Consider the following 16,754-nt stretch of genomic DNA (forward strand, 5'->3'; position numbering starts at 1 on the left):
TTCAGCTACTTTCATCGCCATTTTTCATTTACAAAAGAAACTTAATTTTCAAGTTGTTCTTTCGAATTTAGAACACTGATACACTTTGTTTCTGAAATGAAATGCAAAACAAAACCAGTCTGCTATATTATACGGAATGAAAGAATTTTCTGGCATCCGTCTAAACCCTTTTGAATTTGACTGAACTTCACACAAAACATAAAGAAAAAAAAAATGAGGAAAAAAACTCCGAGTGCTTTTTCAAAACAGCGTTCTATTTTCTATGAATAGATGTAGATGTTCTTCATTGAAGAAGCATTCACGATTTTCATGTCACAGTTACTCTTATGAGAATAAGTAAAAATACGGTTTGAATAAATAGGCAGAAGAGGCTAGAGTTAAAAAAAAAGAAGAAAAATACATTTCTGGCCTTTTCTGTCGTTTAAGAAGAGAAGTACATCAAATAGGCCTAAAAAGCAATTACCGTGCCACCAAATTAGCGCGGGTAACGGACCATAACTGTAACCGTGGCACGGAGCGAAGAGCGAGCAAATTAAAACATTCCGCCTAAAGTATTTCCGCGAGCTTTTGAAAAGCCAGCGGACGGGGTCAAACGCGGGTTTGCCACTAGACTCATATTTCAAGAAGGGTTGGACTTTCGAGTCGGGAGTTTTAACTCGAAGTTGTGTCGTTAGGAGAGTGGGTTTTGAAAAGTGGAAAGTTGTCTAAGATCAGAGATCGCTCTTGAATGGAGTTAGATTTTGAGTTTTATTTACCGTCTGCGTAAACCACCCATCTTGTATAAATGGAGTAATAATGATGCCAATTCTTTACGGAGACGCAATATTTTACACGGAATTAAACACGTGACTTGTTGTAACTATAGAAACAACGATTTCTGTGTATTTTCATTTAGGATATCTTCTATTAAATAGTTGTTAGATTAATGATAAGTAATACGGTTGATTTCATGCAAATAGCATTTAGTTTTGGTCACGAAGCTTTATTATTATTACCTTTATCTGTTTCATTTCAATTATTATTACTAGAAAATTGCCCGTCAAGGTATGACGGGTGAAAATTGCTTCAACATTTGAACGAAGCAATTGCCTGTTTCGTGATATTTGATAGCAGTAATTTTAACCCTAACTCCAGTGGATTAATCCTCAACTCCAGTAAATAGCGTTCATTGTTGATCGCTTTTTCGTTTCTTCATTCTCCTAAAATTAGTCTTACGAGTAAAACAGTCAAGTTACCGGATCCAGTCCAGACTTGTCAAAATACAGCATTTCCTTGCATGTCAATCATTACTAAAAAATATTATCACATTATCATGTCGTGGCGCGAATTTTATTGTTGGTGACGTCAGGAGCGTTACTCGATCAGTGAATTCGCTATTATATATATATGAGGTTGTTCTAGGATGCTAAAAAAAGTTGAAAATATTATTTCTAATTTAATTGTTGCTCTATGATGACGATTGTACGTATTAAAATTACAAAAAATAATAATAATAATAATAACACTGATTTTAAAAAGTTTAGAGACGTTTGTCAGAATTCAAAAAGTGACTCGATACCACCACTGGCACAAGAAATTCAGAATTCATGCACTTTCGTGACAGACAACTGTTCATTTAGTGCTATGATGTATTGATAAAGACTTCACATTCTTACTTAACTTACTCTCGTACTTAGAATTAAGAGATTTTGAGCAAAAATTGATATTCACATTGATGAGTGTGAAATTCAACTTCCCATAAAGGGCTCCTTTATTCGATCATTTTCTCATTTCTCTCAAACAGCTATGGTATTCAGAACATCTATTCACAATTTTTCTTTAGTAACAGCTATACTTCACCTAATACACAGCGTTAATTCATATCATTCCTGCACATGAAAAAAAAAAAAAAATATCTCAAAGAATCTAATTAGCAAATTAGTTTGGTTGGCTTGAAACAATCCAATAGCCTACTGAACACAAAGTGATATTCTGAATTTTATCTGATAAAACACTGGTCTACAAAGTGACAACTCTGAAATGCTTGAAGCACAAGAGACCGCAGTTTCTAATTAAGTGATATATGTGAGGGTTACATTTCACTTTAATAAATGCGTGTTAAAATTTTGATTTCAAAGTGAGCTGTTGTTTTTTTAATCATGCTTTGTTTATCGTAATTTTTTGTCAGCCCTCTACAAGTTTAATTTTTACTTTAGAACTATTTCTCATTTTCATCTTACATTACAATAAATGCTGTACAGTGAGAACTTACTCATTTATTAATGCATTTCAACTGATATAGTTAAATGAGAAAAGCATGTTTCTTAAGAGCGCAACAAATGAGGTAGTGAGAAGCAAAGGGATGTAAGTGGCAAAATAAAAAAATTGGAGATAGCCAGTACAAATGGTAGGTAAACCTGTCCTCTGTCTTCCGGCAAGAGATATTACTAGTAGTCTTGGTAGTTGCTGTTATACAGATATACCGCATATCAATGATTATACAGCATGATTTAGAAAAACTTTTCAATGAAAGCCTACATAAGACCTTATCTTTAAACGCGTTTTACTCAAAACTTGAAAATGTCCACTGACATTCCTTTGCTTCTCCCTGCCTCAAATAGCAATAAAACTGCATGCACGCCTTACAGTGTTAGCAAAGAATTATCTTATCAATGAAACATCTTAAGCTTCAGAAACCAATGAATACGAAAGGAGAGAAAAATGGTAGAAAAGTATTTTTAAACCAAACAGTAGTTCAGCTTACTTTACATAGCTTTTTCTTCGTTTCTGATTGCAGATACTCTGCTTTATTAACGTATTAGTTTATTTTTTATCTGCTACGACGCATCCACCCGGCTTTCCTTCAATCCTTTGTTTGGTTATTAAGTTCTGATGTGCATTATTTCTATCGTTTTTCTAATCGTCTGCCTTCCGAAGCTCACAATGGAGTTGTTTCTTTCAGTCAAAAGTAACGCTTAATTTTTAATTAATTTTTTTCATATCCGATTTTGGAAATAAGGAGTAATCTTTATGATGTCACAAATGATGTACTTTGCCACATCTGTCCACCGCCTTTCCACGTTATGATAATCAAGAAGTGAATTAAATATTGCGCTGTACGCTTGAAATCAACCATATCGCTGCGCCAGTACTCGTAGTAAAGATGCGAATTTAATATTACACTCTGTGAAAAAAAAAAATGGTATCAGTGAATGGCATTTCATCATTTGTGATGCGTCATCGGAAAAAACGTAAACAATGAAAGCGCACCGATTAAAATAATTTTTTTAAAAATATCAAACTTAGTCAAATTATTTATAAATGGTCAGATTCTATGTTTTTAAACATTCTTTCAGAAAAAATTACTTTCAAAATTTTGGAAACGACCCCATTGTTTCCTCATTTAACCCGAAAAACGCTTTTGCAATTGTATCCCTAGTTCAAAACGTTCACTTCCTTATTTGTTATTTCGATTCCATGGTAAACTTTTTGTATTTAAATACGCCATTGCTTTTGTGACATTCAATTTGCTATAAAGTTGAATGTAAAAAAACGTTGTTATTCTAACTTCTTTTTTTATTCTCTTTCCTTCCGCCACAGGTGTGGTTTCAGAACCGCCGGGCGAAATGGCGTAAGACTGAGAAGTGTTGGGGCAAGAGCACCATCATGGCCGAGTACGGGTTGTACGGCGCTATGGTCCGGCACTCCCTACCCCTCCCGGACTCGATCCTCAAGAGCGCCAAGGAAGGGGACGTGAACTCCTGCGCACCTTGGCTACTAGGTGAGAATATTCTGTCGGGACACTCTGTTCGAAATTCGCGGGGAAACTTCCCTTCTGATCCAACGTCACACCCATGAGACATCTCAAAAGTCGCGGGAAAACATTTCTTCTTCACCGTCACATCCCGTAAGACACCTCACACACACAAACTTAACTTCCTTCACTTCTTCACTACCTCATCCTTGAGACATCGCTTTATTGGGAAAACGTCAAATGCGGGAAATTCCATAAATAACAAACTAGCAATCCGGGTTAAATCAACGTTATTAGTATATGGAAAAACTGCAATCTGATTTTTAAAAAACGTAAAATGAGTAGATTTGGGGAACGTAAATTCGGGGTATAACTGTAGGTGCCTTAGACACGAGGTTACGTCTAATAAGGAAAAGAAGAAATTGTCAGGTGAGAATTTTTTGTGTTGTGCTTGCAGCTCTAGATTCATAGCTAGGTTTTTTTCTTTCTTTTTTTTTTTTTTTTAAGCACATGGGTGGAATCCGACTTCCTGGTGAGTTGGTTGCTCTGAATTTGCTTATTGAATGGGAGCAAGTCAAGAAAACTACAACCAGGCAACTTTATAAATGTTAGACAACTTGTACCAACGTCCACCTCAGCTCCTCGTTTCTTAAAGCAGCAACTGAAATTCAGGTCTTTTTGATTCCGAGCCACATGCATTACCAAGCTGACCAAAAGCGCAGTGTAAAAGGAAGGGACTAACCCCATAACTCTTAATTTTAAGTCATATTTCCAATCTCAATATGTTAATATATGTTCCTGTAAGGACCTTTATGGATCTATTTTCCTTCCGACAAAAGGAACATCCTGGTTGCTCTAGTGACCAGAGCCCGATTAAGATATCAGGGGCCGAAACTAGACCGAACGCTTTCTTGAGGCCCCTCTGTAGTCAAACCTTACAGCTTAAGCCATTGGCTAAAACAGTTTTACCCATTTCAGGGGCCCTAAAAAGCGGGAGCCCTGGGCCACGACTTAGTTGGCCTATTCAGTAATCAGGCTGACGTATGGTTTCTAGTTTCTGCATTCTACTAACAAGAGTTAAAGACATTCATCCCAAATTCAGACATCATCTAAAAGATAAGCACGCCACAGATTGTTTCTGAACTTTTTTGGAGTCAAGAGATTCTAATTGCATTTTTTTTTGCATTGCAGACGTTGTTTTGTAGCAATGATGAGGTGATCAGTCAGTAAGCATTTGAACAAATCCAGTATAAGATCGTATTTGCATCGGACATTACATCGAAAGTACAGTTGGATGTTATAATGAAACCATTTTTCAATGCGAAGAAACTGAGCACTACAATCAAATTTTTGCATTATATAGCTTCGTATGGTTCATTTACATATAGAATTAAGCTGCAATAATGCAGTAAGTAGTCTTATTCATTTTATCTGCCTTGAAGAAGTGCAGTATTGCTCCAAACCCGTGTATGCAATTTTCATGGCAATAACGCATATGCATATTTTCCAAACTGATTGAAACATCCGAGATAAGAGTCAATCCAATTGCATCTGCAAATTTCGTTCAGAAAAAATGACAATTTGTTAAAAATCCATTTAGATTAAGAATGCTTTGATCAGGGACTTAAAAAAACAGCTCCTGCTGATAAAGTGGTTAGAACCTCCTAAAGCCCCGGATTGAGGGCTTTAGAACCTCCTTCTCACCCAGGCGATCTAGGCTGGATCCCAGGAGTGGAAATAGCAAGGAATCCACCGTCGCTTTGATAATCCTAAGGCATCATGCTAAAAGGTGGGGATCGAGATACGGGACTTTGAAGGAATACGGAGAAATGACGTTTGAAACATATATATATATATATATATATATATATATATATATATATATATATTAGAAATGTAATAGGAGGTTGGTATGAAAAGGAATGGCGGAATTCAATTTCATTAGATATACGTATTAATGTATTTAATTTCCATATAAATATTAAAATTTCCTCTCGCTTAATGATTCGTTTTATTCTCTTCCGGTTTTTCTTTAAAAACATGAATGCATTAAAGCTGTTCAAAACATGTGGGAAAACTCCTAGCTAATTTCGAACATGTTTAAATACATTTTATATGAACGAATACTATTGTAATGTTCTTGTGTGTTTATTTTTATGCAGTCTCGGGAGGTAAATATGATTCCTTTGATTATTTTATTGTCTGTCAATGAAAAATATATAATGACCAGAGTGCAGTTGATCGAGTCATTAGCAATAAAAGAAGTTTAAGCACCTTAATATGTTTTTAAGTCTCAGCTACATGAAAAATGGTAGACAACCTTTCGTTCAGGCTATTTTACAATTCCTCATTTGTTTTAGGAATACTATATTGTAGGATCTGCTAACGCGAGTGTACTGAAAATATTTCTTTATGCAAAAGTTAAAAATATTTTTCGTCCATGAAACAATAGAAAAACTAATTTTAATAGCTTGAAAAAGTTACTACAAATGTTCTGGCTGTAGTAAACCCACTTAAGGTGGCTTAACTCCAATTACGAAAGTGAAAACATTTTTGTCTTAACTTTTTCTAGCTCTTGCCTTACACATCGTAACCTCAACAAAATTTTATTGTCGACGTCCTGTCGATTACTGATTGGCTGCTATGTATATCATCATTAAAAATTACTTTCGTTGAAGACTATGATTCGTTGAGATGCTGTGCTATAGCGCAAAATGAAACTAGTATGTTGTGGCCATCACGAAACTTTCTTCCATATCTTTCTTACAATTCTGATCCCTCCCATGCTTGACGAGGAAGTAATATTCCCAGCAAAAACAAAATTACACACGCCAAAACTTGACGACCATCCCAATTCCCGATTTATCTCAAAAGGAAAGCAAAGAATGAAAACTGAAAATTATTTGAAAAGCTTTGGTTGAATTTATTACAAATATTGTACTTGTTAAAAATAAGATAAAAACAGTTAAAAAGTTGAAATCATCGCGTTTTTCTGGTCATTTTCCAACAATTAAAATCACGCGAAATACGCTGACGACAGTCTATTACGAATTATCTTTCTTATTGTTGCATTTATAAAACTATTTCACAAAAAAAAAAAAATCAGCCCTCCCCCCATGGAGCGTTTGGCGCCAAAATTGAACCAACGCCTGTTTACATATGGATTCACATATATTCCGAATTTCATTCAGAATGTAACATTACTTCTTGAGATATGGCACTCACAATTGAAAAAAAGAACGTTTGATTGCGCCACCCCCTTTTCAGCAATTGACGCCAAAATAGAATCAGCTCTTATACCCTCTAAGGGCTACGTGTAGATAAATTTTTGTTTGATTCCGTTCATTATTTCTTGAGATACAGCTGTCACAATTGACGACAAAAACGTACTATAGCTCAACCCCCTTTGAGCTATTGACACCGAAAGTGAATCAGCACTTGTACCTGTTAGGGGAAACATATGGACCAAATTTTGTTTGATTCCGCCAGTTACTTCCTGAGGAACAGCAGGTACGCGTAACTCAAGAAACGTCCCATTGCTCCACCCCCCTTGGAGGATTTCTTGCCAAAAACCAATTGGCACAAGTTCACATAGGGGCACATATGTGTACCAAATTTCGTTCGATTTCATGCGGTAGGTTTTGCTGAGAGCGGCCACAAAAAACTGGTCACACACATGCAGACACACACACACACACACACACACACACACGGATACAGATAGACATATTTTCCAAAAAGGGTCGAAATGGACTCAGCACACCTCAAAACGTTCAAATCCGTCAAAATTCGAAATTCGAAAATTTGCACGAATCCAATACTTTTTTCTATATATTAGATATAGAAGAAAGTAAAAATGTGTCGCTGTTGGTGTAAAGTCATCGAAGCAACCTATGGCTGCAGGAATGAAAACAACGTATTTTGTGTCTGATGCAACCAACAGAAAATCAGCTTAAGATGAAGATAAACGGAGAAATTGTGAAACAAAAAAATTATAATAGCGAAGCTTTATATACCTATATATATTTATGTAATGTCCCGTGAAAGACCTAAATTGGAGTATACCAACTTTCACCGGTGATTCATTAGAAATATTCGGTCTTTGGTATGTGAATATTGATTTGATATTCACTGGCTAATGTCGACATTTACCAGATTTTGGACTTCCACACTAACAGTGCTTTTTATATATAGAAAAAGATATATATCGGAACACGTCTTCAGTTAAAATTTTTGCGTATGCGCTCCTCATTTGCTCATTTATTTTCTAGCCAAGTAACAAATTACTGTAGGAAACGTATTTGAGCAGTTATGCTATTTTTGGGACTTTCTACTGTTGCTTGGGGATTTGTCTCCGTCGAATCGTGAGGTCAACGATGTATATATTTGTGAACGGAAATGTTAGTTTCTTGCCTTAATTAATGTGAGTAAAGAAATTTAAATTTGCTATCCTACTTAAATGTCTTTATCATAAATTCAATGATGAAAGTTAAAGATAAGTAGTGGTTCATTTAAATTTACCAATATCACTATTTCAACTTAAATGATGGTTAAAAGTTAATATGATTAGCATAAAACAGTAGGTAAATTGTGATAGAAATACCTGGTTGTCAGTCCTACGCAGCTGTGCAGAACTCTATCTCACATGAGTAACAATATGACTAGTTTGACTGTCCTATGAGTTATAGCAGTTGTACTTTACATAATGCGTTACGATGCACTTTGCGAAGAAGTACAGCTAGCACACAGTACAAATTAATTCTGTAGAAGTTGTTTCTTTGTCAGGACAGGGTCTGTGCCGGAAAAGCAACATGTCATAGCTCCATTCAGCGTCGTTTCATTCTAGCTACAAGCAGCATTGTGGCTTTCTCGCTGTCATAGCGACAAGAAGCGTTGTTGCTTTCTCGCTATCATAGCTACAAGTAGCGTTGTTGCTTTCTTTCTGTCATTTACAATAATCATCACTACTTTCTCGCTGTAATAACTATAATCAGAACCTGATTATCAGCTGTGCAAAACTCTAGCTTCCATGAGCAACAAGGTGACTAATGTGACTGCCGTATAAGTTACGGCAGCTGTACTTTAGATAATGCGTTACGATGCACTTTGCGAGGAAGTATAGCTAGCACACAGTACAAATTAATTCTGTAGAAGTTATCTCTTATATCTGTTAAGAAGTTATTAAAGTTGTTATTTTACTGTTATTAAGTTATATCTGTATCTCTGTCAGGACAGGGTCTGCACAGAAAAATCAACCTGTCATAGCTACGATCAGCTTCGTTTCATTCTAGCTGCATGCACCGTCGTTGCTTTCTCGCTGTCATAACTGCAATCATCATTGCTGCATTCTCACAGTCAGCAGCAATCATTGTAGTCGTTTCATTCTTGTAGTCATTGCTATATTCATGGTCGTTGAATTCTCGCTGTCATAGCTTGTGATATAAATGAAAAGAAAGGAGTTTAAAAGGTCAAATTAAACGTAACTCAAAACTCCGCATTGAAAAGTTGTTTTAAATCATAACATTCACAAACGCAGAAGAAATAATTAAGTAGAATAAGCACTCAGTCATGAAAACTGTTTGTGCTGAAATAAAATTGAACTTTCAAGACGTATGCGATTTACTGAATCATTATATAAAGCATTTAGTGAATGAATGATGAATTAATAAAATAGTTTTTGTTTCTGTAGGTCGTTTCATATACAATGTAACAACATAAATTGAGATAGTTAGATGCGAGAAATGATATTCAAAACTGAAATAAGTATTTTAATAATATTACAGATAGATAACTCAAAAAATAAATGCAAAATATCTCCGAACTAAACGCCATTTGAACGTGTTTTCTAACAAAATTAATTTTCTAACTAGATTTCTTCGATAAAAAGGGTAAGTATTCACAAGAATCCGTACAGAAATCACACAGACCACTTCAAATTCTTCAAATCTTACATTAATTTTTATTTATTTTCAAATGTGATCAAGACCATCGAGTAGAAAAACAACTTAAGACACACTAAGAAACATTAAAATATGTTAAAGTGCTTAGTCAATAATCTTTGGAGCACGTGTTTTTATGAATCAGAAAAAACAAAACTTTTGGATGACGAGAATTCTCAAAAAGAACAACTTATTTAAGGGGACATTATCATTGAAAATTGCAAACACTTGTTTGAAAGAGACAGGGAACAATCTGGAATCGCATTGAAAAATTTATCAGTTGGAGGTCAAAATCAAAATCGGTTTTCAGTACCGAATCCCAGTAACACTAAATTTTACTCTTTAAAAACTAAACAGCAGCGGGTCATACCAATAGACCATACGTGGATATTTTATCGTCCATGTGTGGTTTAGTAGTTCAGCAAGCTGCCAGAGGCCCAGGCTCTATTCCTTGGGCAGAAAGAGCTGACCACTTCTACAGCACCATGGAGCAACGCATGGTTCTAACCACGGAACCATTCGATAGTGTAACGATGAAAACATTTTTAAACGAGTGGCTATCGAAGGGACAAAGTAAAAAATGTTTGTAGACGCATAAATTATTTCCTCCTTGTCCCCGTTATCGAAATAGGAAGTCTTGAAGTCTGGCGAAATTTTTAAAAAGTCAACGACTTTAGAGCGAGTTTTGGTGAGAAATAGAAGATATCTTTGTCAAGCTTTGCAGATGGCTGTCATGTCCCATGCCGAAGGTGAAATCGCGCGCTACCTTCAATACTCGGCAAATTTTCAAATTTGTCTCTTTTCTTGAATTTTTGGCAGATTTTAAAACATTATATCTCGATAACGGCGGAAAGAGAACGAATAATTTTCTTGTGAAAAAAAAAAAGTCTGAATATGCTCTTTCGATTGCTACATACTTTGCTACCTTTTTTCATTATTACATTATTCGTGTGGTTCTTTGATAAGGCTCCATGCCGAAAAATAGGAGTTAGGGGGAAGGGAGGGTACAAGCTGCTCCACTCATACCCAGCGAACTGAATGTTCCTATGTCCCACAAACAATTGCATGCAGTTTTCGTTCCAAGTTTATGCTTATAGATAAATTGTTCTTGAGGTAAATTTACATGGTTTGACTTCAAAATCCCATAATGTGCACAACCAGTCGGTGCTGTGTTCCGCTTCCTAAAAGTGAACCTCCGACCGACTGCAAAAAGTGCAACCAACAACTGATGGGTGAATGGCACTGTTGCAAATTGCTGTTCTAGAATCAACTGCACCGAAGCTAACCCCCTGGTCCTCATCTGTCGTCTAAATAGGGATGCACCGGAAGTCCCAGGAGGCAGCGGAGAAGCTCAAGGACTCGGACCTCAGCTCGGACGGACACCATTCGCAGCAGCCCTTGCAGCAACAGCAGCAGCAGCCACTGCAACAGTCCGGCAGTCCAGCCGCCGTCCAGCAGCCGCCTCCCTTCCACCACCTACAGCGTCAGGCCTCCTCCTCGTCCGGCTCGTCGTCTTCGCGGGGCTCCAGTCCTGTGCTCGGAGGACCACCTTCCATGAACAAGGAGGACCTTCGGTCCTCCAGCATCGCCTCCCTCAGAGCCAAGGCCATCGAACACTCGGCCAAGGTGTTTGGAGAAGGTCCGGTAAGGAATACCACCCACAAGGAGGTGTCCATGGACAACAGGCCATCCATACATTCCATAGGATCACTCTTCTAGCAGGATCACCCTCCCTCCATGAACAAGGAGGATCTTTGGTCCTGTAGCATTGTCTCCCTTAAGACTAAGGCCACCGAACTCTCGGCCAAGGTGTTCGGGGAAGGTCTGACAAGGAACACCACCCACCAGGAGGTGTCCATGGACAACAGGTCATCCATACACTCCATAGGGTCACTCTTCTAGCAGGATCACTCGCCATAGACGGACTCGCCAAAGCTGTAAGTGACGCAGCAGTGGTTGGAAAATCATCGGATCAGGCATGCTTTGCTGAAAAACATCTTTCCAAACAGGCAATTTAACAGCCACATTTAATGCAAGATTAACTCACGACACTTTTCTTTTTTTTTTTTTTTTTTTTTTGTCTTTGACCTGAGCACAAGGATATTTTTAATAAAATAAAATTTTATTCATCTTAATTTTCATCTACAATTCTTCTCCTTAAATCAGTAAAAATTTTCTTTTGAATATGTGATTGAAAAGCATCCTTGAAAGTCTCAGAACCTTTAAACCTGACCTGAATCTTTAAAACATCTAACGACTTCTGAAATTTTAATTCAAAATTGATGAAATTCGTCCGGTATCATAAAGTACAATCTGAAGGAAGGCAGAAAAAGAAAAAAAACTTTCCGGCATAAAAGTGTTGTTTGAAATTCTGAAATATCTTCTGACAGTCTGAAACGATATTCAAGGACCATTCAGTGTCAAAAACTTCATAACTATTATTTTCACGCTTAGTTCAATGTATCAGATTCTGCTTAAACTCCACTTCAAACAAGCTCAAAAAAAGTACTGAGCTCAAAACACGTAATGAAGTGTTCAATCAAAATATTTTGTAACAATGCTCACTTAAAATTTATCTTAAAAAATTAATTTACAAAACATTTTTTTTTTCAATTTTGTAGATTACCGTGCCTATTTACAAAGCCTTTTGACTGATATTAGGTGAATTTTATCTGAAATAACGTCAGTGGGAAAATCTGAAGGGCAAGGACCTTTGTGTTACATCTAATCACATGCTCTATATTCTCCTTTTTGAAATATACAACATTTTACCAGCGACGATCAGTCTTCTAACGACCAGCCATGAAGACTAATAAAAGTCAATTGTAAAACGTCTAATAACATACCCTATATTCTCCTTACTTAAATATGCAACATTTTATCAGCGACGATCAGTCTTCTAACGACGAGCCACGAAGACCAAAAAAAAGTAAATTGCCATGATAGTCAGTGTTTCTTTGTTTATACACAATAGCTCTTTTTTTTACGAAGGAGTTTGGTTCTGATCCGATGTTTTCCTAGTCTTTCTTCAATTCGTCGGAGTCAACTGAAATTTTACTTCGAGTAAAGTGTTGCTGAGTATTCTATACATGTAAGTTCCTTAACTTCTACAAAGACATCATGTTTTAAATGATGTTACTGGTACGTCGTGTTCCACATTGTAAGTACGACCACATCCAATCCAAGGACAAATGTATCAAAGTATGAAAAGCCCAGACTTGTTTGCCAAGGTACTTTTATGGAGAATTCGTATTGTTCGGATCTCCTACGATATTGATTCATGGTGCAACTTCAAATGTTTTCAGCCTCTTTCTGAAAGAAAGAGCGTAAGATAATTTTCATTGTTTATCAGAAGAAAAGGACTTCGTTTTCTATCATTAAAATCTCTGGGGAAGAAAAAAAAATTGCTTCAATATTTCCAAACCAAATATACTCAACTCGAATATAGCAGTTGAAAGTAAAATACAAATTAGCATCTCCATTGTTGAACTACAAACTAGTAGGCTTCATGTGAACAATTTTGGAAGCCCTTCAAGAAGACTTTCTTGGCATGACTTTCAGAACATCTATCACTGCAAATGATACATAAGGATTACTTTTGTTTTTCTTATTAGTCTTGGCTTCAGAAAAATATGTTAGTCAAGTACATAGATGGGATCATCTCAATATTAAATCGTTTCAGCTGCTTCTTAAGTTATAGCAGAACATTACTACAGCATATTTCCTTCATATTATGAAAAAGTAAATTCATTGAGCTATTTCTTGATTGGCATTACAGACTTTTTTTCCCTTGTAATCTAACAAAATTTTATGTAATCAAGTTGTTCTCAAGTTGGAAAATTTTCAAATTGTGTATTTTCAAATTTTGACATTGTTCATTTATGAATGAGTGATAATACCGGTGACGCAGAGTGGCAAATCTTAAATGCACAGCTCATGAAATATCAAAACTTAGAATTATGGACTATGATAATGTAACAACTTTTAAAAGATCGTGAATATACATTGATACCTGTGAATACTATGGTATTTATTAAGTGATGAAACATTGCATATACTACTAAAGATACTTCCGAAATTAATGTCTACTATAAAGTTTTGTTTAAAACTTTATAGTTATACGAATACATGTCATGGTGTTTCTAAAATTGCTGAAACACCTTATCCAAACTTTCAACAAGTTTATGAGGTTATGTGAGTGTATCTGGGAATGTTTCTGTTGCATCTGAAAAAATATCTACCATAGTACTTGTGACACAATTTTTGAAATACTTTCCAAGGCACTTCTAAAACAGATAATTGTCTTAGTATTCATTAATGAAGTCTTTTACAATTTCTAGAGCGTTGTGAATATCACGATGCTTCTATGAGATCTGAAAGTTCACCATAGTGATTATGAGAATTGTAACTTTTGGCAGAATCACGCTCAACGATGAATATATCCCTGTAGTTGAGACAAACCTGACCTGGTAGCAGTGTGAAGTCTACGCAGATCCTAATATCTGTATTACGTCGCTGCCAGGTTAGGTTTTTCCCACACTATAAGTAGCTAAAGTATCAGAAATTCCACAGATCATTTTTACTTATTTTTTTTACCTTCAAAATCATATTAAACACTAGGAAGTTCGGATGCTTCTACAGCATCTGAATCATTACGATATTTTTCGTAACTCAGATTATTTTGGAAGCAAATTGTGAAAAACCTTAACTCTTAAACAGATTTATGGCATGCTTAAAATAGTATTTCTTAAAGCATTCTAGTTTCTATTGGACCCTTCGAAAGCTGAAAAAAATGTGAATTTGGAGTAAACAGGTAGAAAATTAATTACAAATACTTCGTTTGACATTAAGTTTTAAACAACTCATATTAAAATTATTTTTTACGGCATGATAACATTGAGTTCACTAAAACAAACTGAATGATACTCAGAGCAAGCAATAAAAAAATGCAAAATATGTCCAAGCACAATATGTTTCCCGGCTTAATAGTCACAAATCAAATAACTCTTTGATTGCCTGTGATTGCTGAACTGAAATTAACATATTGTCAAGTAACTAAAAACAAGTTTCGGTCTCTTCTACTAACAAAACGAAAATCGTTTCGTGAATGCATCATTCCTGTTTGAGATATTGTTTTCTTAGCATAAAGCTCATAAGATGCCCGAAATCTTCTACAGTTGGAGCATAAAATAGAAGGACGTACGCTTAAACTTAACTCATTAATAACCAGGAACACGTAAGTTATATATACATGTTTTCAAGGAATTCATTCATTAAGAACTTGTATTTTAAACTGCTACAATAATTGCTTGCGTCAATTCCTCCTTTTTCCCTACTGATACGTGTCGCATTTGGGCATTATTCTTCGGCAGACCTTCTTCGAATCAATACTTTATACAGGTCGTATATCAAACGGTTTTTGTTTTTTGTTTTTTTAATTTTTTTTTAAATTACCCCGAGTTGCTATCAACAGCAGTAAAAATGTAAAAAAATAAATAATTAGTGTATACAAAATTGAAGCATCTAGAAGCAAAGGGGTGTAACCTTTTTTTTTAAGTACCCCGAGCTGCTGTCAACAGCAGTAAAAATATAGAAAAGAAATAATTAGTGTAAACAAAATTAAGCACCTAGAAGCAAAGGGAGTGTAAACGGTATTTTTTTTAATACCCCGAGTTGCTAACAACAGTAAAAATATAGAAAAGAGATTATTAGTATAAACAAAATTGAAGTACTAAGAAGCAAATGGGTGTAAATGTTAAAAATTTGGAAATAACTGATACAGGCAGAAGAAACTTTCGTCTGTTTGGGACAAGGGGTGGTAACAGTAGCCCTAAAAGGTGCTGTTGTATAGCTTGATTTAGGAATACTTTTCAATAAAAGTGCCTGCAGTTGTGCCACGGAGCGATGGCGGATCAACTAGAAGAGGTAACAGAATACTTAATTTTGTGGTTGGTGCGATCAACGAAAGCGCAAGAGCAGTAAAATCCTTGCTGCTTGCGCGTTCTCGCTGATCTTACCTAGAACAAAATGAGGTGGTATACGTATGAAGTGATAGACCTAAGATTTGAACGTCGCACGCGTTTTATCCAAATTTTTAAAACGTCCACTTGCATTCCTTTGCAGCTCACTTCTTCATTTATGCTTGTAACTTTTCATATTATAACAAGTTTGTTCAAATTATGGAAAATGAATTGTCGCATCTTGGATGCAATACCGTTATTTGAAACAAAAGTCTTTAAAAAAATACATATAAATATTGTAAAATCTATTACTTTTCATGCCGCCACTAGCCCTAGTTTCAACCAATCTGTTTTACAGGACAATCTAATCAATCTTTTTCTAGTCATTTCAATGCTGCATATGCTCTTTTCTAAAAGTCATAAATTTTGTTTTATGGCGGTATTACAACCATGGTGCGATATGTATATAACTGGATTAACATGAACTAGATTTTAACTAATCTATAACTAAAAGTTTATCGCTATTTTAATACGATCTAACCAAATTTCAAAGTTAAAGTTGTTCACTAAATGATAAACATGCATATGTTATTATCCAATTTCAGATCAAATAATTGGTAAATTGAGATGTTAATGCTGTTGTAATTTGAGTTTACAATATAAAATAACTGTTCTTCTAGAATTATTTAAATCATAAACTAAATTAATGCCAATTATTAATTGTAAAATAATTAATAAAATGCTTAGCAACTCTAGTAAGTACGTCGTTGCAATATGCACAAGAGATGCATATTAAGTTTAATTGCATTCTGAATGAACATTTAAAAATCCTCTGAATTAACTCCAGAACAAATTCACTCTTCATTCAATGCATTGAAGTAGTATTATTGAAATAAAAATATAGCATTTAAAAACTAATTATGTAATCTAAATTACAATTTCTGAAAAGGATAATTCTGAATGAATATGCTATATTTGCACATGGACCATTCAATTCAAAAGCCTTCTCTTTTTTTCGCCCTTAAGTATTAAAACTTAATATGCGAAAGAAAAACAAAAAAAAACTTGGTTTAACACCAAATTGACAAATATTTTTTGGCAGGAACTCTTTATTAAAATTGA

General features: G+C 35.3%; 1 protein-coding gene across 1 annotated transcript in view; it reads left to right on the forward strand.

Annotated features, from left to right (window-relative positions):
* LOC129226815 (visual system homeobox 2-like) overlaps positions 1 to 11,391 on the forward strand; it is a 51,685-nt gene extending 40,294 nt beyond the window's left edge. Inside the window, 2 exon segments of the mRNA XM_054861443.1 lie at positions 3,580 to 3,760; positions 10,988 to 11,391. Of these exon segments, the coding sequence (XP_054717418.1) occupies positions 3,580 to 3,760; positions 10,988 to 11,391 (585 nt within the window).
* The last annotated feature ends 5,363 nt before the right edge of the window (positions 11,392 to 16,754 follow it).

This window comes from Uloborus diversus, chromosome 7, assembly GCF_026930045.1.
Source record: "Uloborus diversus isolate 005 chromosome 7, Udiv.v.3.1, whole genome shotgun sequence".
Taxonomy (NCBI): Eukaryota; Metazoa; Arthropoda; class Arachnida; order Araneae; family Uloboridae; genus Uloborus; species Uloborus diversus.